The sequence below is a fragment of the Artibeus jamaicensis genome, unplaced genomic scaffold, assembly GCF_021234435.1.
Source record: "Artibeus jamaicensis isolate MK-2021 breed Jamaican fruit bat unplaced genomic scaffold, CSHL_Jam_final contig_956, whole genome shotgun sequence".
In the NCBI taxonomy this organism is placed as follows: domain Eukaryota; kingdom Metazoa; phylum Chordata; class Mammalia; order Chiroptera; family Phyllostomidae; genus Artibeus; species Artibeus jamaicensis.
The window spans coordinates 1022311-1046071 of NW_026522021.1; the positions used below are offsets into that span (position 1 = coordinate 1022311).

The 23761-nt window shown below is 46.8% G+C and overlaps 1 protein-coding gene across 8 annotated transcripts in view; it reads right to left on the minus strand.

The window, feature by feature from the left end:
* Positions 1–23541, minus strand: part of CUX1 (cut like homeobox 1) — a 362320-nt gene extending 338779 nt beyond the window's left edge. For 3 of the 8 annotated variants that reach the window (XM_037139190.2, XM_037139191.2, XM_037139189.2), the window contains exon 1: positions 23276–23536. In XM_037139190.2, the coding sequence (XP_036995085.2) occupies positions 23276–23338 (63 nt within the window). In that variant the 5' untranslated portion in view covers positions 23339–23536. Of the gene's footprint in view, positions 1–23275 lie in introns of all 8 variants that reach the window. The other 5 variants (XM_037139195.2, XM_037139194.2, XM_037139193.2 and 2 more) reach the window with 3 other exon arrangements.
* Positions 23542–23761: the final 220 nt, after the last annotated feature.

Below are 23761 nucleotides of genomic sequence, written 5' to 3' on the forward strand. Positions count from 1 at the left end.
AACCATATCACACTCAAGCACACCATATGACATTTTAGGTGAAATGTTCAAATTAAAACTATAAATTATTATATCATATTATTACCCTGCCAACCGCACTCAAGCAGGCGTTACTTCTGCCGGGCCCTGTGTTATGGATCCGGCACAAGGAGCGAAGGGAAAGGCTCCCCAACGTTCATTTTCAAACAAGTCTCCAGACCTGGCCCTGCCGTTTGCTGAGGCATTGGCGAAAATATGACCCTCTCCACGGGGTAGCTGCAGGAGGCTTAAAATTCAGTCATTTCTTGGTGGCTCAGGCTAATCAGAGTGAATGTCAATGCTGAAATCCACAGTGAACCCCTACCACCTCCATGCGCAGACAGCCCCAGTCTGCAACTCTTGTGTCCTTCTGCTCTCCTGCTCTGGCCCTGACAGCTAGTCCTGCCTCTAGAACTTCCCTTATTTTTTTTTCCAATTTGCTGTTTTAATATGTTAGGACACTGAAAAGCAGATAACGGATACTATTAGAACTGTGTGTAAAAAAGAGCTAGGTTTAAAATAGGCTTGGGCCTCAGAGGGCATAGGCACCTCCCTCACACAACTACACAGACGGGGGTGCTGTTCCCTCCCTGGCAGCTCAGCCCACTGGTTGTTAACCATCTTCTGGAAAGCTCAACTTGGAAGATGAGGGAGGAGTCACTCTTTTAATATATGAATTAAATAAAACCGACCATCCCTTTTAAAAAGGATTTAGACCAGTGATTCTCTAACTTTAATGCGCATATGAATCACCTGGGGAATCTCATAAAAGTGCAGGTTCTAACTCAGTCATCTGGGGTGGAGCCTAAGATTCCGCATTTCTAACAAGCTCCCAGGTTCTGTCCTTGCTGCTGGTCCATGGACCATTCTGAGCTGCAATGGTCTAGATTAGAGCACCGCTGTTTAACAGAAACATAATACATGCCACATACATCATTTTAAATGTTCTGGCAGCCCCATTTCAGGCCTAAGCAAGCCTCTGTATTCCCTCCCCACCTCTGTCCGCATACCACACACTAGGGACAGTGGGTCTTAGCCAGGAGGTAACCAAAACTTTAGCTAGACACAGTACCTCAGAAGCACACAAACAGTATAATGAACCCCTAAGTACCATCTCTCAGCTCACCAATTATGAGGTCATGGCCAGTCTATACCATACTCCACTCCAGAATCAGAATCTTAGGGTGACTCCCGCCACCCCAGGGGGTCCTGAAAGGCAATGAGAGTTGAACCAACAGGTGTGACTGGAGCAAGGCACCAGGAGGTTCCCTGAGGGGCCTCCTGCACCCCTCACACCACACCCAACCCTAGGACTGCCCCTCTGTACCAAGCTGGTAATACTGTCACCTGAACTCTCCCAGCAGGGAGGGGCCTTGGGCCTAGGAGACCACACAGGCCACAGGCAAAAACAGCCAGAAAGAGAGTAAATATTAGAATAGAGGACCAACTTGCCCCAAAACCTGCACAGAAAAAGCAGACTGAACAAACCCCACTGAACAAGAACTTAAAATGAACACAGTAAAAACCAGGAGAGGAGAGAGGTTGGTGGAAACAGGAAATAGAACAGAAATACTGACAAACTTTAGAAACTGACAGGAAAAAATAAACACACCCTGGGTCTTAATAATTTGGGGAATAATCCAGATTCTGAATTCCAGAAGAATAAAATAGATTGCAAAATTTTAAAATCCAGCAGAGAAAAATTCAGCCCAACAAAACCTCACATAAAAAGGTACCCCCAAAAAAGTAATGGTAAAAACTAAAAAACTGTGGAAGTCCTAATATAATCACAACTACCATATGTGATTACCAGTTAAATGTGCCAATCAGACTCTCAATCTGGTTTAAAACACAAGACCCTGCATCGTGTATGTAAACTAGTTTAACATGCATGTGAAAAGGACAGATAAATTAGAAATAATGAAAGAAAAAAGCATCAGGCTAACAGAGGCCAAAACAAAACAGGAGATTAATTTTACCATTGAAACAAATAAAATTTAAGGTGGAAAAACAGCATAAATGATGAAGAAAGAATCTACATATAATACACACAAAAATGGAACAATAAATGAGAAAGATATAAAAGATGATCATATATGCATCTAACAATACAGCCTAAACGCCATGTAACGACTGCCAAAACTATGGGAAGAAGGCAAGCAAAGACACAGAAGAATTATGTAATATGAACAGGCTCAAAATAATACATATGGAAAAAAATTTGTGCCCTAACAGCACATTCTTTTTGAGAACATTTACAAAAAACCCACTATGTGCAATGCATCAAAAAGTCTCATATATTCCAAAGAGTTGGCAGCATGTTAACTACGTTCTCTAACCACATATAATAAAAATAAATATCAATAACAAAAGCCACTTTTTTAAATGTCAAAAATCTAAAAAAATACATATATATGAGATATCTCATATATCTATGCTATTAAATAACCCTTGGGTCAAAGAGAAAATTATAAGGGAAATTACAAAACTAATACAGAATTATAGAATGAATAAAAATGAAAGCGCTATGTGTCAAAATTTATGGAGCACAACTAAAATAATACTTAGAATATATTTATTAGAAGTGAGAAAGGAATGAAATTTAAAAGCTGAGCATGCCAAGTAAGTTATGAAAAGAATGGCTTCAAAGAGACTGTGAAATAAAGGTGGGAATTCAGACACATAAACCAAAAAATAAAAATTAAAAAAAAAAACAAAGCAAAGAGATTTTAAAAAGTAAAAGCTGTTTTTTAGAATTAATAAGATAAACAAAACTCTACACAGACTGAAAGTAATAAAAGTGTCAGATGAATTAAAAAATACAGAATGTAGAAAGAAAAAGAGAAATAACTGGAGCTAAAAAGAGGTTTATAAACATAACGAAAATATGAACAAGCATACAACTTTTAAAACCTAGATGAAATGGGTACATTTGCAGAAAACTATAAAATGCTACAACTGGCCTAAGAATAGAAAACTCGGATTGATCAATAACAAGGAAAAGCGCAACGGTGAACACCTCCCAGCCGGCTCTCGGACCTGCCTGCTTCACAGGTGAGCCCCACTGAATTTAAGAAAGACAACCCTCATCTTATACAAATGACGGCAAGACAATTTTAACCCATTTTGAGAGACGAGTATACCTCAATTAACTGGATAAGAAAATTATTGGCCAACTTCATGTAGTAGCACAAATGTCAAAACTGTGTATCAAATCCATCAATATTTTTAAATACAGGACAATGAAGAGTTTATCCCCAAAATTAAGGGTGATTCAACATCAGAGCATCAATCAACGTACTTAATTTAACATGTTCATGAACTGAGAGATAAAACTGCATGGACATGAATAGATTTTAAGAAAAACTATTTGCTAAGGGTTAATGCTTGTTTAAAGCAAAAACTCTCAGAAAATTAGAGAAAAAGGAGTTAAGATAGTTCTTTAACCTGGTTAAAGCTTCTACCAAAAACCTTTTGACCCATTACCTTTAACACAAGGAAAGAAGAGTCAGGTCGTCACCACTGCCATTCGAGAGCCCTTCAGGTCCTGGAGGACAGAACAAGTCACTCCAGTACAAGGATTGGAAGGAAAAGGACCAAAACGAGGGTCACTTTTTTTTTGCATGACATTGTCTCCTGAGAAATACAACAGAATCAAGTTAGCCACTAAAACTAATGAGCAATTCTGCAAGCTCACCTCTTTCAAAATCAGTAAATAAAACCAGTAGCTTTCCCTGGAACTACAATAATCAATTAAGAAAAAAAACATTTTAAACAATAAGACACTACCCACAATGCTACAAAAATTGTAAAGAACTAGGAATTAACCTAATAAAGATGAGACTAGTAAAGAATAAAGAATACACAAAACCTTTATGGAGAGAAACAAGACCTAAATAGAGAAATATCCTTGTTCAAGGATAGGACAACTTAAATTTATTAACTTCCCCCCAAATTAATCTGTATATTTAATCCAAATACAGTAAAAAAAATCCAGCAGTATAGTATTTATGGGGAAATGGGCAGAAATGTGCATGAATGAATAATGGACCTTGAGTAGGTAAGATTTTTTTTTAAAAGATTTTAGTTATTGTTAGAGACAAGAAAGGGAGGGAGAAAGAAAGGGAAAGAAACACTGACGTGTGAGAGAAACACTGATCTGTTGCCTCCTGCACTCACCCCAGTCTGGGACCAGGCAGCAAACAGAGGCAGGTGCCCTGACCAGGTATCAAACCGGTGATCTTTGGCTTTGCAGGATGATGCTTAACCAACTGAGCCATGCTGGTCAGGGCAAGGTATTTTTAAAAACTGACAGTGACCACAGACAGGGGGAGGGGATTAATGAGAGGGGGTAAGGGGAAGGGTCAAGTCAAGGAACATATATATATATATAAAGGACCTGTGGATAAAGACAAGGGAGTGGGCGAGGGAAGGACTGAATGTGGGAAGTAGGGGGTGGGTAGGGCAGGGGAGAGTAATGGGAGAAAATGAGGACAACCTTAACTGAACAATAATAAGGAAAAAAAAGAAGAGCAAAGAGGGTAAATTCACTCAATCAGAAACAAAGAATGAGCATAAAACCACAGATATTAAAATGGTGTGTGGTACCTGTCCAGACGAAACAAACAGCGTAGTGGGACAAAGAACAACCTCAGACGCATACCCACGTATATACACGGGGACTTGGAGCACCACAAAAGGAGCTTCCCAAACCAGCAGGTGGTGTTGGAAAAACTCGCTGCTCTCACTCTTTGCAAAAAACCAACTCAACGTAAATGTGGAAGACAAATCTATAAGACTATCAAAATACAAATATCTTTGTGATCTTGACTGGGGAAAGAGTTTCTTGAACAAGACTGAAATGACACAAGACACAAGTGTAAAAATTGACAGACTTTACTTCATCAGAATTAAGTTTTTCTGCCCTGACTGGTGTAGCTCAGTGGATTGAGTGCTGGCCTGAGAACCAAAGGGTTGCCGGTTCGATTCCCAGTCAGGGCACCTGCCTGGGTTGTGGACCAGGTCCCCAGTGGGGGGGGCAAGAGGCAGCCACATGCTGATGTTTCCCTTTCTTTCTCCCTCCCTTCCCCTGTCTAAAAATAAATAATTTTTTTAAAAAATCTTAAAAAATTAATTCTATTTATAAAAGGACACTGAAAACAATAAACAAACAACAGAGGGACCGGGAAAGATATCTGCAACAGTGAAAGCCAACAGAAGACTAGCTTGTAAAACACACAAGGCACTCTTAGAAATCAATAAAAAAGATGGTAAACCACTTTTTAAAAGGACAAAATATAAGACCAAACCCTTTATAACAGGGGAAATCAGAAAATCTAGCAAGTATAAAAATGAGATTTATAACAAGTGTAAACCTTACCAGTGACTAGAGAAAAATCACACCTCACTAAAGCACCCCTTTAAAAGCATCAGGAAAAATGTCACGTTTCTAGGAAGTACTGATGGGACTCTGGGGTTAGTGAAGTAACACTTCGGGAAGCCATTTGGCAGTCCTCAGTGAATTAAGAACAATTTCAGCCCTGGCTGGTGTGGCTCAGTGGACTGAGTGCCAGCCTGCAAACAGAAAGGTCACCAGTTGGATTCCCGGACTGGGCACATGCCTGGGTCGTGAGCCAGGTCCCCAGTTGGGGGTGTGCAAGAGGCAACCAATTGATGTGTCTCTCACACATCGATGTGTTTCTCACTCCCTTCCCCTCACTCTAAAAACAAATAAATAGCCCTGGCTGGTGTAGCTTAGTGGATTGAGCATGGGCCTGTGAAGCAAAGGGTCACTGGTTCAGTTCCCAGTCAGGGCACATGCCTGGGTTGCAGGCCAGGTCCCCAGTAGGGGATGCATGAGAGGCAACCACACAGTGATGTTTCTCTCCCACTCTTTCTCCTTCCCTTCCCATCTCTCTAAAAATAAATAAATAAATAAATATATTTTTAAAGAAAGAAAGAAATAAAATCTGGGGGTGGGGGGAACAATTTCACCCTGGACTCAACAATCCAGTCCTGAACATCGATCAGTCAAGAGATGTGAGGATGGTGGAGCCACAAGGGTGTCAAGGATGTTAGAGGCCACCAGGGGGGCAATCCCCAGGGAAATGGATACGTGAACTAGGGTGGTGCTATGAGCTAAATCATGTCCTCTCAAACGCATATGCTGAAGCCCTAACCCCCAAGATGATGGCATTTGGCGGTGGGGACTTTGGGAGGTGTTTAGTTTAGATGAGGTCCCGAGTCACGAGGCTGAGGCCCCCACGATGGGATGAGACGCCAGGGGGCTCCCATGCTCCCTCTCAACACCCTTCATCATGGCAGGGGATGTGAGGGTACAGGAAGAAGACAGCTGTCTACTACAAGTTCAGAACAAGGTTCTCACCACGAAGAGAGTCAGCAGGCAGCTTGATCTTGGACTTGGCAGCCTCCAGAACTATAAGCAATAAAGGCCTGTGTTTAAGCCACCCAGTCTGTGGTATTTGTTACGGCAGCCAGAGCTGACTATGATAAGTGAATTCTTAAGATGGAATCCAACGCAGCTATCATGGAAGATGAACAAAATTTATAGGGAGTAATAAGAACAGATCTCAAAAACAGTGATGAGTGAAAAGGAAGGAAAGAAAGATTTATAGCACAATGCCATACTTATGAATTAAAAGTACTTACACACACAAAGGAGGCCACATACTTTACAAGAATACATCCATATAAAGGCACATTAAACACATTAGAATGAGGAGAGAAGGGGACTAGAAATGGGAATGAGCATAAAGGAGAAAAAATGTAATAAGATGAAAAATGATGTGCGGTGAACTGAGGAGTGAGTGCCTGCCTAATACAACACACGCGGGTGAGACACGAGTGCGCAGACACACACAGCACACAACCCGCACTGTGGGCAAGCAGAAAGGAGGGATTCCGCTTTCCCTGACCGTGAGGGAGAAGTGAAGAGTGCTAAAATTAAAACTCTTACAATCTGACTTACAGATTCCAATCTTTAACATGATAAAAACAACAGGCAAGATGTTGCTAATCTTTCAGAATTATAGTGAACTAAGTTGATCACGGCCCCTCATTTCTGTTCCACTGAGGAGGTGAGATGACCCACCTATCTGAAGTGACAGGTGCACAAATACGCACACGCGGCCAAGTAAGATTTGGTATTTTGCTGTAACTTATGGAACCTGTCAATTTCATTCACAACTTACACCAGTTTCTAATTATACTTAACTAAATATTAACGATTCTAATTGCTTAATGCTTTATGGGCTAGATCTAAAGTATTAAGGGACATCTGGCTTGGCAAATGGAATCCTGCCTGCTAGGAGGAAAGAGCTTGGAGCATACAAGTCCTCCTCACACTCCCAAGTCTACCTTCACCCAGGCCTGGTGCGTCTCAGAAACATTACTTGTAATCCACACGCAGTCAAGGGAAACGCTGGATGATCTGGATTTTAACTGGAACAGTCTTGGTTGCCAGCACAGAAGGCTGAGGACGAGGCCCCTTGCGTCTTTCACTCTGCGTCCTCTGCGGGTGCACTTTGCCTTGGGCCCGCCCCACAGGGCTGAGACAGAGGTGGCCGTCCTGGAAAGCCTCTCCCCACACAGGAGTGTTCGCAGGCAGAAAATGGCAGTTTGTCCTGGCTCATCGACTTCTGTCAGAGAAGCAGCACTGTCTTCTCATAAGCAACTCTGCCAGACATTCCCTGTCTCTCCAGCCAAAACAAAAAGAGATGCCCACCGCACCTGGTGGGAAGTGGGGGAAGGGGAATACCGGAACACCAGAATTCGTTTACACAAACTTCCAGTTTTGTCCCCAGCAGGGGAGAGGCCCCTTGGTGGTTAGCAAGGAAGGCAGGCAGGAGGGGAGAGACCAACCAACAGTGTCTGCTCTCCCAGGGCTTCTCAAAATCCAATCATAAGTAACAGTGACTCCAAAGTTGGGCTGCCCCGCCAAGTGGGGGGAGCAGATGGGAGGGACAACCACCTGTTGTTAAAATGAGCACCTGGAGAAAAATACAGGAGTTAACACTTAAGAGGTCAGAGAAAGTCACAGATTCAAGAAATATGACCTAGCAATTCCACTCCTAAGTACATCCTGAAGAAAACTGAACACACGCTTTCACACAAAAACATGTACACTGATACTGACAGCATTATTCATAATAGCCCCCCCAAAACCAATCTAAATGCCCACCGAACTATGCAAGAATAGACTAAACGCTGGAGAGCCACACCACAGACAGTACTCAGCCACAAGAAGGGACGGAGCACTGCACGCGCTACGACAGGGGTGGACCTGGACGGCACTGCACTGCGATTCCATTCTCACTCGAAGTGTCCAGAACAGGCAAACCCGGAGACAGAAAGGGCATTAACGCTCACACGGGGCAGGGGAGTGACTTCAGGGGCTTTCCGGTCGGGGGGCTGGAAACGCTCCGGGGCAGGCTGTGGTGACGGACGCACAGCACTGCGAACGCACTGACAACCACTGAATTATATACACTTTAAAAAGGGTGAAATCATGAATCTTATATGAATTTTATCTTGAAAAGTAAAAAAGTAACAGAGCAGAGGTATCGAGCATTACATCAGAGCAGCACTCTGCACCACGTCAACAAGGAGCATATTCAACAGAAAAATTTTCCCAAGACTGCTCTGCACCACCGTGCCCCCAAATTTAAAACAGTTGTACACTCAGGTGTTTTCAAGTCCCACTCTCCCTTGAAGAACAGAACACCAGTGAAGACTCCGAGGCCTCCTCACGGCCCCAACCCAAACACCAGCCTCAGCTTGTGCTTCAGAAGCCAGAGGCTCCTTTGCCAGGTAGTCTGCTTTGCACATTCAACAGGGAAACACTGAGGAAAACTCATAGCACGTCGTCCCGGTACACCAAGGTTGTGGGTTCAATCCCTGGTCAGGGCACATACAAGAAGCAACCAATGCCTGCATAAGTGGAAAAACAAATCAATGTATCTCGCAGAAAACGGGACACTGGCCACCGAATACCACACATGGGCACCACTGTTAAAGTCCATTCCAGAAGCTTCCTTGAACAGCGAGATAACGGGTGTGTCTATCTTCTTTATTCGAGGAAGGGCAAGCGGGTGGCTGCCCAGGGGCAGGACAGGAGGCCCTCGGCACCGCAGCCGACTGAGTGCTGAGCAGCCCCGTTCTGAGACGGGCTGCTGGCCCCCACACCAGGGGGAGGCGGGAGTGCCCAGCTTCAGGGGTAATGGTCAACTGAGGTGAGGATTTCTTAGCAAGACCCCTCCTCCTAAGACAACATAAAACCACCACTACTTGCAAAGAGGAAGTCTAGAAACATAAAGCTGTGTTGGCATCTGAAGCTCCATTCACTAGTCCCAGAGGCCCTGTGCCCGACCTCCTAGAGTTCGAACCGCACAGTAACATTTTTAAAGCTGGCTCCCACCTTCTTCTTTTACCCCAAGGTGGTTTTTGCACCTTTTCCTTCCTCCAATACAGTGTTTTCCGTTCCTGAAGCGTTGACTTTCACTTGAAGGCAGCCTCCCTCCCATGTCCCAGAGAAAATAGAGACTCACGCACTATGCCCTCCAGCCACCCCAAACTCACTTTCCTAGTATTAGACCTTCTCTGCAACCTGCAAACAAGTTCAGGCCTTTGCATTTCCTAAAACAACCTTTCCTGAAGAAAGCACACTATCACCCTCCCCTCCCACCTTCCTTGCACTTCCCACTCGTCTAACACCTTAGCTTGTTCCAAGAGCTGCTCCTGGTGAGGCAGAACAGGGAGGTGCCTCTGGGAAGCCCAAAAGGCCGCTGGCCTGACCCCAGGGTGCAGTCACGAAAATGCTGGACAGAAAATGGCGGTCCTGAGCACCCCCCAAGCCCCGCTCCAGTGAGCACCTGACTTGCCACCAGGTACCACACTATAATTAGTTGTAATTGAAGCCCAATGTAATTAATTACATAATTTTTAAGTGTTCAAGTTTAAGTCCATTAAAATTACATCATGAAACTGGGGAATTAACAAAGGATTACCAACAAAAAGCAAATAGGGAGGAAGAGGGAAACCCCAGGCTGGCTCCATTCGTATCTGAGTCACTCAGATACAGGGCAGTCACCCCACCTGCTTTTAATAAACCTGTGGGGCCCAGCCAGGCAGCCGCATGCACAGGCCGCCTCTGGAAGGGCCAGCCCCAAGTGGCACCGCTCTGCTGGATGCTCAGGGTCGACTGGGCCCGGAAAGCCACCCATTCGGTGCACTGCTCTCTGCCCCTTTCACAGAGGCTTTCCTCAGCCTCGGTTCCCTCCACTGTCACCTCCCCCCGAAGGTGGCCCAAATGCCACTCTCCCAACCTCATCTCTGCCACAGCCACTTTGACCTCAGAGGCCTGCCCAGAATCACCAGGGCCAGGGCACCTCCCTCGCCCTCAACACAGGCCCTCAGTCTGCCGCCTTCTCTCCTGGCCCCGTCCCTCTCCATCTCTTACTGAAGGAACTATGACCACCACACCCCCTGAGTCCATTCTTTACCATCCTTCCCTCCACGTTCCGATCGGTCTTTCTTATTGGGATTCCAGAAGGACCTTCCTAAACACAACTCTGAGGACTAAATTGTCTCTCTTCAATTTAAAAAGCAGTTATTTCTCAGGGCCTTCAGAACCAGAAATGACTGCACAGGGCTTTGCACACAGGTCCTGTCCTGTGTGTTCCCAGGCCCTGAGCTCTGGCTCTCTTTAAGCGACTCATTCCTGTACTTACTTTCTGTCTCTCCTAGTAGAATTCAAGTTCCTTGAGGGCAGGGATTTCCTGCTGCTCAGACACAAGGATGCTGTGCTAGAAGTGCACCTGGACCGAAGAAGATGACGTAAGTCGATGGAGCAAGATGGCCCAGGCCCATTTTCCCAGTTCCCTGCCTTGCCCTCCCCGTGCAGATGCCCCAGCCCTTATAAAATGATGCCTGGGATACTCTGTGTACCCCAGGGACTTATTCCCTTTGGTACCCCAGAGACTTAAATAGGAGCTGAAGCAGTGATCAAGGTACCATGGAGACACGATTGATGACTGAATAAATGAATGAATGAATGAATTGCCCCAACAGTCTCTTAAAAAAATGAGATGCTCCAAAAACAAACAAAACTACAAACAACTTCATTGAAATGCACATTATTTCCAAGACCTGCACACATTTTTACATATTTTCTAAAATTTGTAACCTTATTACAAAACAAGCTACATCATCACAAAAAAAATCAAGCACGTAAAAACATCATCTAAGTCCTAAAAGTTCCATTTTTCCATGCGAATTCCTTGAGGAACATAAGCTAAGATCTAAGAAGTGTCAATCTGACCAGGCAGGCGTCTTCTCTCAGGAGAGATGCCCACCGGCAGACCCCTCATAAAACCAGCCCCCTACTGAACTCACCAAATTCCACCTTCAGGTATGGCGTAGAACAAAACCCAGTGTAGTCGGTGCTTCCGAGTGATGTGCGTGGGTTTGAATCTGGTATCACTGCAGTGACTAATTCAACTAGCCTCCCAGGTGCTGAGAGAGCAGAGATTTTGCCTTGGCCATCAGGGCTAAATACAAGTAGCCTCTAACAGTAAACTGCTCCCAGCACCAGCATCAGGCCAGGTGTCTCAGAAAAAAGTCCTGGCTGAGGCTCATGCTCCCCCAGTCTGGTGCTCACGGCACAAGTGTCAGCGGGACAGTGCACGAGCATTTCTCTGCCGGCCTTCCCCCTCCCTGCCCCCTCTCTGCTGCCTACCATTTCCCTAAAACTTCCAACAAATTTACTGTATGGGGCCCAGAGGGTAGCAAGGGACACAATAAGGAGGGCTACCTTCAGCCTGACACCAAAACTGCACCTCAATTATCAGATAAAGTTTGCTGACAGCATATTCATGGCCTGGGGAAAAATAATCTGTCAGATAATCCTTCTCTTTGGAGTTTGTGTATGAGGTGCTCTCAGGGCAGCAGAGGTTTGGATCCAGCAAGGCCTCAACCAGAAGCTCCCCATCCACCAGTCAACCCAGGGCCCATCATATCCACCTTACAACAGGCTTTATTCCCATCTTCAGTTGCTCCTGTTAAGACTCACTCATCGCCAAGCTCATCTTGGGTGGCCCATAGACATGGGACCCCCCCGTAGCCTCATCACAAGGACCCCACCACTTCAACTGAGAGTTGGTCTCAGGAACAGCAGGGATGGCAGAAAAAGCAGGGACTGGAACACAGGAGACCCGGCACCCACCTTCTACTTGCTGGCTTCCCACCTACCAGCTGTACTGTATCTCCTTCCTGAGGCCATTGTGGGCATGACAGGAAAGAAATCAAGGGCCTGAACCCTTAAACCAACACCGCCCACTGTCAGTACTCAGGACACCATAGCTGTTAGTGTATATACTAAAAACCCTTTTTGTAAAGTATCTGCCTTGCCACCAGCAAACATAAAACCAGCTACAGTAGGTGGAGTGTCCCATACTACCAACAAGGCTTTCCTTCCTCTTCTCCTTTTACTAAAACGGCGTGCAGTCCTCGCTCTGGGCCTGGGAAAGTTAGACATGGGGTGGGGTCCCCTAGCTAAGACTAGTCCTCCAGCTCTCCCCACCTCAAATAATACCAAACTCTCAAGCACCAACCAAAACATAGATAAATCCACCACAGGCTTCATGCCCTGGGTTTCGGCTCATCTTCTAGACTTCAACATCAACCTCCCTGTTGAGCTGCACCTCTCCTTTCCCCAGGACTCAGCCCCCAAATGCCCAGCAGACCCCAAACCCCACGCATCCCACAAGGAGCGCACCCTCTCCCCTGACCTGGGGTGGCTCCTCTTCTTCCTTCCTGTCCCTGTGGATGCCAGGCTCCACCCCCACCCACGCTGGACCTCCTGTCTGTGGCTCCTCTCAGCCCCCCTCTCTCAGTGAAGTCCCAGAAGCCCTCACTTCCCCAAATCCATGCAAATGATCATGCAGCCAGACAGTGACGTCACCTCTTACAAAAATATCCTAGGTACTTTCTTTGTAAATGAAGAAGCAGAGAAAGCACGCAGGCTATGAAGGCCACTGCTGTGAAATGGGGCTGGCCCAGAGCCTCTGCCCAGACCCACGGGCAGTTCTGAGGGCTGAGCACACACAAGACATTTCTCCAGCGCTGCCATCCAGATGTTCGTGTTTCTTCCCACTTACTCCCTTCTTGTATCAGGTGGGTTCTGATCCTTCCGATACATGTTCTCCCCCGTCAGTGTGAGGACATTTCCTCCCAAGTAGGCTGTGAGCAGGAAAAATCTGTCAAAGAATTGTTCTGCCCAATTCTAGTTTTAAAAATGTGAGTTTTTTGTTTTATGAGCCACAACTACAATTGTGTATATTTTAACTAATGTATATGTCACCTTGCAAAGGCAGAATTCAATAAACGGAAATAAAAAAGAAATCCATGTTCTATGAATGTGTACTTATCGGCAGCTGTCAAAACACAGCCATTTTAATATAACGTACCCACCTCTGAAAATCCTACAAAGAATCCCATTTGCATTCTTTAAACTAGCTGAATGAGCCCTAAATCTGAACACATGGGACTATCCCCCTTAAATGCGGCCCACAGTTCTCACGCAGCAGGACTTTCTGGGTGCATAACAACGGAAGGCAGCAAGCAGGAGCGTGCGTGGTAAGGACAGCTGGAAGGTATGGTGGGTGTAAGAGGTCAGAAAGAGCCAACAGGGAAGCCAGCGCTCAGAGAGGAGGTCTCAGAAACTACCAGCCACACCCCCCAACTGTGCTGCTGGAAGGCCCTCTCTCCCATTCTCTGCCAGTGTACAGAAATCAGCTCAAGCTTTCCCTCCCCTCTGGGCAATTTCTTGCTCACCACCCCAACCCCCCACCCCCATTCCCTATTTTTAACCTCCTTCCTCTGCAGCCCTCCCTCTGCAGCCCTCCAACATCTCAGGCACACAGCCCTGTCACAGCCAAACCCCAACTATCCCATCCACCTCCCCCACAGAAGGCTGCTACCCTGCCCTGCACCGTGGTGTCTGGCACACCGGGGCTCTCCAGCAGCCCTGCTTTTAAAATGAAGGAAAGGAGGAGTGTGTGCTGTAAGGCCTGATACTCAGATGTACACAGGAAAGATGACGAATCCGGGATCCCTAAGGGAGACAAGGTTTAGGTAAGGTAAAGACAACTATCAGAAACTCTGTCTGCTGGCCTGAAGAATGTGGTCTCCATGTGCTAAACTGAGCCTCTGTGGGTGTTTAAGGAGAGGAATGACATGATGAAATCAACGGTTTGGGGAAATTAATCGGGCGGCCACATCTATAATGGATTGCAACCTGTATCAAAGGGACAGTTTTGAAACAAGTAAAGCTACACACTCAGCTCTTGTGTGTTAGAAAGATTTGGCTCTCAGATACGACAAGCAACTCCCAAAACTAACTGCATAAACACATACAAAAGATTTATTAAAGTATCAGTTCATTTGAAAATGACAGCATAATTATATACCAACACAGAGCAGTGTACAACAATAGCAAGCCACTTCACACTCCCCTGGCAATGACATTCAACCATAACTGGCAATATCCTTCTTCCAACCCCACGTCAATGCTGACAAGTGGGAGTGCCGGGCTGAGGAGTGGGTGGGGTAGAGGAGAGATGACAGCATTCTCTCCCAGAGGGCCGCTCCAGATGGGGATGTCCCGATTGTGTACCACTGCTCTGCAAGGTTAACACTCACCAGGCCCTGGCCACCTCCCTGGTCCTCTGCACTTGCCTGTGGCTGAGGCCTGTGGGAGACCAAGGCGTCTAGACAGGTGCCTTGCAATAGCCTGAGCTTCCTGTCTGGCTCCTGGGTCGCACTCATGCCTCCAAACCTGACCTTGTCTCCTATTTGGCTGAATGATGTGACAGCACACAGCATTACATAAGGAATCGAGGGACGGCTAAAACGATGCAACTCCAGGAAATTCATGTGTCCGTACTGGTTTACACAGATGCTCCTGTACTCCGTTTTCTGTTTCAAAACTGTACTACTTACATTTCTGCTGTGTGAACAGGGGAGGAAGATGGAACTTGATTTGCAGGCCTACTTAGAATTTTTGTTGTAATTTATGTTGGTGACTCAAAATCTTTTCCCTTTAAAGGGTTTATGTCTTATGGGCAATTGCTATCTACATGCTCAGTGAGAGCAGAGCAGAACAATGTGAAACAGAAATAATTCACTGTATACGGATCTGTAAGGGTTCAAGTTCTAGGTCAAGTACCATGGTGAAAAACAGAAAATAAAGGACAGTCTCATCATTGTCTGCCACACCTTTCAGAATGAAGCAAAAACAGTGATAGGAGCAACAGAATGTTCCTATTTTCAGGGTAAGAAAAAAGGCCTTTCCAAACCTAATCAAAAATTAAATGTACAATTCCCTCCAGCAACAATTTTATTTTTAATTTTCATTTACATAGTATCTTTCTTCCAAGAATCTCAAAATAATAGAGCTCCATAAATACTTTTTTAAAAAAAAACAGTTGTCACACAGCAAAGGAAGGGACAGGCCTGGCAGGGCAGGAGCTCAGAGGAGGGCAAGAAACGGCAGGCGGGGGCAGCTGCAGGCACTCGGCTGGCCGCGAGCACGGGGTCAGGCGGCTCCACAGGGGCCCTTCCTGTGCCGACAGCCCACTGGCCTTGCTTACGTTTGCAGCTTCAGGCTCTTTGAGACAAGGTGTCATTACCTCTGGTGGCCTTTACAAACTTTAAGCAAATTATTTTTATCTAAATACCAATTTCTCAGTTAAAAAACAGGAGGGAAAGTGGCAATAAACTAAAGACCCTCACAAGTCCAAAACAGCAAATGAACCAAAAGTCCTATGATGAATTCACATTCTTTTCAGTATTTAATACATAAAACTATATTAGAAAAAATATATTAACAATGGAGGGAAAAGACCCAACGTAAAAAAAGCCTGTCTTACATTTAGGAGGAAATTGGGAAGAAGCTTTTGAGGGCTACTTTTCTAAAAACAGCTAGGTGGACAGGATCTGAATGCCTTACATTTAGCTAAAAGCTGTTAACACCCAAATAAAATTTTAGGACAGCAAGAATGGCATTCTGTGTCTCCCAATGTCACGATATTCACTTAAGAACTAATTTTTCTACTTGTTTTCCCCTTAACCAAACTCAAAACACCTCACCACCATATACTACTGCATTGGCCAAAAAGTCTGTTTAGTTTTTTCCGTAAAATAAAAGACATTTTCCACCAATAACTTTATTGATGGATATGTTGAGTATGTCGGCTATCTCCTGCTATTGGCTTCTATAGTAGGTAGAGGCCAAGGGTGCTGCTAAACATCTTCCAATGCATAAGACAGCCCCACAGCAAAGAGTTATTTGGCCAAAATCTCAGTAGTACCAAGAAACTTCACAAACCACTTTTGACACATGCGATCGGCACACACCTTCTTCATATACTACACAAATCTTTTTGTGTTTCAGGTGCATTTTTACCTTTCTTGAAATAACAAAGCATAATATGCCACAAATGTTGCGTATTTTCTTCCATCTTCAATATTAAAATGGCTGCACAAAAATTCACCAATAAGTTATTTTAATGCATGCTGATATGACAGCTGTCCCAGTACAATCAAACAAAATTGTTTTAATGAAGTTAAAGACAACTGAGCACTACTTTTTGGCCAGTCTAATAAAACTTGAAAAAAAGTAACTGCTTTTACTTACAGCCAAATAGAAAAACATCTCTAAGAAAACAGGCCCCACACTGATATACTCAGGGTAATGCTAAGAAAAAACAAGCTTCTGAGTAAGCTCTGCTGATTTCCTAATTCAGAGTGAAAAGCAACCAGGATTTCCACTGTCAGCTGACTGACTCTTGACAGGTCATGAGAAGAGGCCAGTGCTGGCCTCCTGAGTTTTACAAAGGTGTAGGGCCAGTCTGTTCAAGAATCCAGTCAGTTTCATGTGAAATCTATCTGGCTATTTTTCCAGTGGCTTCCAGGTGTTAAGTAAATTCTTCAGAGGAATGAACACTCCAAACAGCATGCCTTCCCTGTCGGACGGTGTTTTGCGTTTCTGAGGATGGGGGGTGGGGGTGGGGTGAGAGGGGTCCTCTGAATAAGAATCCACATGGATCACATTTGGGGAACTTCCCAGGCTGCCCATGATATAAGGGCTCTGTAGTAAACACAAAATTCTGCTCTGGGCCTCCTGCAGTAAAGAAAGCCTTCAGATTCAAGTGAAGAAACTGACATTTACTTTGTGCACTAAATCACCCTATCAGAATTTAATTATAGCAAGAATAAGAATTACTTTTATTATAAAGCTGTTTACTTTTCACGGGGAAGATTCTTGATGGATTTTGCAACAAATTACACATCTTTCTGAAAGAGCTGTTCACCCTCAACTGTGTGCTTCAAAACTGCTTCAGGCGTGGCACAAATGAGGGCGATGCCCCCAGCTCCTCCTCAAGCCCAGGTAACTTCCTGCAGGGGCACCTCCTGCCCAGCCAGAGAGATCAGTCTCCTCTGCCAACTTTCTCAGAAGACAGCTGAAAAGTGGGGCTGATTACAGCTTGACAAACCCAAAAGTGTGACAGGACCAAGACCTCAGTACAAATCTTAGTCGTCCTCCTCAGTAAAATCAATACCAAAATAACCAAGCAAAACTTCGTTCTTAAACATAAAGCAAAACCCGGGCTATTCACTGGCTTTGAAAACCAGAATAGGAAAAACGACTTAGACAATTCAGAGCACCCCACCATTATCGAAATCTCCCAACCATTAGTTTTTCTTAGGGGGTAGTGCTATTTAGGCTTATATCTCTAAATGTAGAACACTTAGGGAAGCAGTTGCTCTCTGAATTCTCTATCATTGTCAGGGTATAATAAATGTACTCAAATGCTCTTGACAATAAATGTTTATTAAATCAGAAATCACAAGTGAATTCACAATCCTCTTGCCGTGAAAATTACATAATACAGACATTGAACCGCTTGTCTACTTATGCTATTAAAGTTCCTTGTTGCTCCGTGATCTGCGCACGCAGTTCTCTCGGGCGTCTGGGCATCCAGTTCCTAAGATGCCCCCAGCATGACTGGAACGTCCAGGTAAACGGTAGTGGGCCCAATGAGAGGTCATGGGGCTCCTCTTCAAACAGCTTCAACAAAACAAATGGCCTTAAGTGAAAAATGTCTCTGTACTTTGCTATAATAAGATTTAAACACAGGATTCCAAGAATTCCACCTGTTTCCAATTAGATAGCAGAATTGCTTGAGTGTTTAAACTACATTCACTTGCTACTTATACAAAACAATTCTTCCGGGTTTTTTGAACATTTTAAGTATGTTAAAATAAGATTACGGGCCTGGTTTAAACAATCAGAGGCAGGGGAATTTCAGTTGAAACCCAAACTATCTCTCTGCAGCCATAATGCAGGGCTTCAGACAAAACAACAGGACAAGATATATGAATGTCTATCTTTGACAATTACTTGTAAAAATCAGACCTTTCATAGGGAAAGCAATTGTATTTTTAAAGTTATACATTAATTTAAATAGGTTTTAAAATAATTTCTAAGATTATGTATAATCCTATACATTAGAATAACTTCCATAAAAATTTTTAGATAGTGTTTGTTTTACAGTCCATCAGATACATTTGTCTTTTAAATATGTGAAATTTACACGAGGCCAAATTTGTGCACTATATAATGGAAGCCCAAGTGGGAATTTGACCTAGCTCTGTAAGATTTTTCACGTTAAATTTCTCTTTTTTAAAAAGGACAAGTTTAAGAGACCTTATTTTCCCCTTAAAAAAAAAATTTGTACCTGCCTGGTGTGGCTCACTTAGTTGGGCATGGTCCTACAAAGCAAAAGGTTACAGGTTCGATTCCCAGTCACAGCACAAGGCTGGGTTTTGAGTTTAATCCCTGGTCTGGGTACTTATGAGAGGCAACCAAGTGGCAACAGATCAATGCTTCTCTTCCTTCTTTCTCCCTCCCTTTCCCTCTCTAAAAAGAAATCAATAAAATATATATTTTTAAATAGGGCAAGTTTTCCTCTAACAATTTTGTCCTTCTTCAGTTCTCTGCAAATGTGTCTTGGGCTTTATAAACCAGCTGAAATGAATATGGCTTTTTCTACTTCGAGCCTGTTTTCTCTCCTAAGACTGTGAGCCAGCCTGAGGAGCAGTGCTGACTGCCGACGGGGCCAGGTAGATGTGGGGGGCAGGGCACAGGGGCACAGACTACTGCTTCCGCAAAGCTCCCACAGAAACCCTGGTGGGTTGGCTCTAATTGTACACATCAGGGGGAGGGTTTTTTCAACAGCCATTAAAGGTCTTAGGCTCAATCAACTCACCAGACAGCACTTTTAAGGTTAGCTCTGTGGATTAGGAGAGAATAATTCCTGAGGTAATTGGCAATCTGTCCCTTTCCCCTTCCAATTTTCTCATACAACTAACTCCTGGCAGGAGATGGGTAAAATTGGGGAAGCAGACAAACAGGGCCTCTCTGGACCCAACGGTGTCAGGAGTTGTTGCACAATTTCATCTTCACTGACTTGCATACACACACAAAACCCCTACACATTTCAGAGAAAAACTTTAATCAACTGAAACAGCCCCCCCCTGCATTACCCAATCTCAAAGACACCAATGTTAAAAGAACCAGGACAACAAAGACAGCAGCAGCAGCACCGTAGAAACCCATGATTTGTTTACTCATTGTTTCATAAAAGCTACTCGATGAGATACATTATTTCAATCAAAATAATATACTTCTTATGGGAACAGTCAAGGGGTGACAGGTAACATAGACACTTCCTTAACAGGAGAAAACAAAATAAATGGACTTTCAGCAAAGCTGAAACTGCTTTCTTGCTTTGAAAAAGAGGAAAATGTTTAAAGTTTACTTTTACAGAGAAGCTCCTTCGAGAACACTAGTCACCATACAGGAATAATGCCCCAAAAGAAAGCAAGTCACTGGCAGGCCCCATCCCAAAAAGGTGCACTAACATACAGGGTTACAACAGCTTGTTTTAGGTGTCCTTTTTTCAAACGTGTGTTTAAAAGACAAATTTATACTACGTTTTTATTTTTTTAAAAAGGCTGGTTTTTACAAGTGTTAAGATAGGATAAAAACTTGTCTAACTAGTCTTCACAACAGCAGAGCACCAAAACTTCCATACCACAAGCCTTTGGGACTAAAAAGGAAATGAAATAGAGCTCAATGTTCAGTAACTCTCTTCCTGGGCACTCACTCTGCCACCCAGGGCAGCTGGACAGACCAAGCGGAGGAGGGTCAAGAGCACAGCCCTGGCTCTCAGGTTGTGGGAGGCACACATCTGGCTTTATGCGGCCCAGACCCACTGAAGTCTCAAACATGGATCTGGGTCTAGTTAAGACCAGCCTGTTCACCCTCAGGTATCAATGCCACAACCCACACTGGGCTCTGCAGGCAACCCGATCGCAATGGAAGGGGTTCTGGAAAGATGAGAAGAATCTGAAACTAATGAATTCTCTCTTCTCAAACTGCAGTCTCATTGGGTCACTTACTGTCTGTGGGAATAGAGATGACGCTAAATGAGATATCAACTCAAAAGGCCTCTTCAGGGCCCAGAGAAAGAACCAGTTCAGCCTTATACTTTGAATTTTGGCAGTCCACAGTCAACTGAAACTTTTCAAACGAGATGAAGCAGCAATAGAAAAATCATCTAAGGCCAAATCACATCTAACATCAAAAGTCAATGAGTGCTCACAAAACAAAATGATGCTTTTTAAATTTAAAATTCAAGATCAGCATCTGATTGTTCATTCACATAAACTGACAGGGAAACCTTCCATGGAATCCTAGAGTTACACAGTTAAATGTCCTTATGCTATCCTGAACAAGCAGCTATCCACTGGGGAGGGGGGGGGTGTCAAAGAATTCGTAAGATCTAATAACTCTCTTAGAAACCAAATGCATTTCCCAGGCAGTTTTGCCAGAATGCTTAAAAAAGAATGTCACAATCAGGAAGATCAAAAGAAAAAATAAAGGGAAGGAAAAAAGAAAAGAAAATTAAGGTTTGTCTCTTAAAACTCCACAACGGGTTTTACTTTAAGCACAAGAATTAAATTATGGTAAAAGGGAGCTATTTTTACTAAAACAGGGTAGACCAATTTATCAAAAATGCCATTTGGCTGTGTTCATTACATTCAGGAATCTAATTTACACAATAGGCACTTTGGAGTAATCTATTTTAGTCAATAAATACTCGAACTCCTTTAAGTTTTAATCTTATCGGAAAGACATATTTCACATAGTCTTCTTCCTAGTTAAGTGAAAAATGTGAAGAAATTTCATAACGCCGATGAGTCTACGTTATCGTTCTTATGCAGGCAAGGGCAGAAAACAAGCATATACAATTAAAGTTGTCAGACTTCATTTATATATGTTTTAATCCAATCCGCTTGATTTCATACAAGCCGGCATCTGGATTTCATTTGCTTTCTTCCTAAAAGTACTGTAGGTCACAATCACCAGTCCTCCAGGTTAGGAAAGTTCGGCCAAGTTTACCTTCACGCACACCTTCGAGCTGGGAGCAGTAGCCGGCCCCAGGGACGCTGAGGGACCCCCGGAGCGCAAGGCTCCCTGGGCCCTTCCAAGCCGCAGACTGCCCCCAACGCTCCCGGGGCTTCTGGCGCACAAGCCGCTCACCTTCAACTTGGCTCCTGCAACGCACAACATCCACCTGGCAGAGTACCGAAGCTGTCCAGGCGCCGCGAGCGCGGAGCTGGCAGGTTCGGGTGGACTCTGAGGGTGCGCAGCTACTCCGGGTGGGAGGTGGATGGCAAGAACGCGCCCCCTGGGTACCGCGGCAACTTGGGCGCCTGATGGGGAGTCGCGGCATGATCTCGCCGCGGCGTCCTGGACCCGGAGCGCAGACCAGGACACCGCACACCACAGTCCGGCGGGTCCCCCGGGGCTTTGCTTTCGAAAACCCGACCCGAAAAGACATTTCAGAGCCTACCCGCTGCGAGCTGCATCGCACCGCGGACCCAGCTGGAAGGGCAGGGCCGGGGCGGAGAGGGCCAGAGAACAGTGGGGGAGTTAGTTACCAGGGCCGCGATAGACTCTGGGCGCCGAGCAAGGGCCACCGGGACAGGCGGCAGGGAGGAGGCGACTACCGCACCGGCAGACGGCGCGCCGGGACTCCGCGCCGGGCCTGCGCTACGAAAAAGTTGCAGACCCCCGCCCGTGCCCGCAGCGGTGACCGCCAGGCGCTCCCGGACTCTCTGACACACGGGCTCCGCACGCGGGGCGACCCCGCCACCCCTCGCAAGTTTCCCCAAAGCGCCCCTACCCGGCTCCCCGGCCGAAGAGTCGGTCCGCGCTACTTTTACAGGCACACAAAAGAGCGGGGAGGCTGCGGGGTCTGCCGGTGGACCCCGGCGTCCGCCCGGGCATAAACAAACCCCGGGGTCCGCGCTACGAGCCCAATGCCTAATTCGGAGCGCCAGCGGGGCCCGCCCGCTGACAGCCGACGGCAGCAGCCGGGACCCCGGCTGGCCCGGGCCGTGGAGCAATGACGCCCGCACGCCGGGCCACCCGCCCGCCTGGCCGGAGCCGGGCCGCGCCGCCGCCGCCGCCGCCGGTGGCCGCTCTGACCCTCCCCCGAGCCGGCGGCACCACAGCGCCACCAGCCCCAGCTCCGCCGCGCCGGCGGCAGTGGCGGCGGCGGCTCCTCCTGGAGAAGCAAGCGCTTCACCCCCCACAGCAACTCCCCACAAACTTTCCCCAGGAATACGGCGGGCTGGGGGCGCGGGGCGTGCGGCCGGGCGCCGCCGACGGGCCGCAGCCCCCTCCCGGCGCGGCGCGGCGCGGCCGCCCCCCGCCCGCTCGCCGCTCGCGTGCGCACCCCGCGGGCCGCCGGGGCCGCCCCCTCCCCGGTCCCGCGGCGGCCGCGGTGGCGGCGGCGCAGGGCCGGGGGGGCGCCTGGGGTGGGGGCCGACCCCGGGGGCAGCGGTGGCGGCGGCGGCTCCCGGCGCCATCTTGGGCTGATCGATGAATTGAACAAAGAGGATCAATTTCTGATCAAGCGAGTTATCAATGGGGGCCGGGGAGAGAGAGGGACTTGTCCCCGACTCGGCCCGGCTTTCCCCGGCACCCCCCTCCTCCCCGCCGCCGCGGCCCCCCGGCGGCCGGGCAGCCCGGGGCCCCGGGGGAGGCCGCGACCGCCCGCAGCCCCCACCCCCGGGCGAGAGGCCGAGCGCAGAGAAGCCTGACCTGCAGCTGCTGTAAATCAAAGCGCTTCCAATATTGAAACATCGATCCCACATTGGCCGCCATCTTGAGACATATTGAGACGGAGTGAGAGGCTGATAGAGAGGGGGCTGGAGTTCAGGAGCCGCCAGGAGGCAGCAGGCGGGCGGCGCCAAAACCCGGCCTGGAGCCGGCCGCCGCCGCCGCCACCGAGGACGCGGACTCCTCCTCACGCCGCCGCCACAGCCATGGCGAGCCCGAGCCGGAGCCGGAGTCAGAGCCCAAGGGCGCGGCGGCCGCCGCCCGGCCTGGCGCGCGCGGCCGCTACCCCCTCCCCCCGCGTCCCACACCTCGCCCGCGACCCCCGCCCCTCTCGGGCCCCCAGCCCCAGCGGGCGCTGCCGCGGGCCCGGCCCCGAGGGGGCGCTGAAGGGCAGCGGGAGGGGTGTTCCGAGTCGCGGCTAGAGGCTCGGGGCCCGGCTCACCTGGACTGTGTATTGGGCCCCCGGGG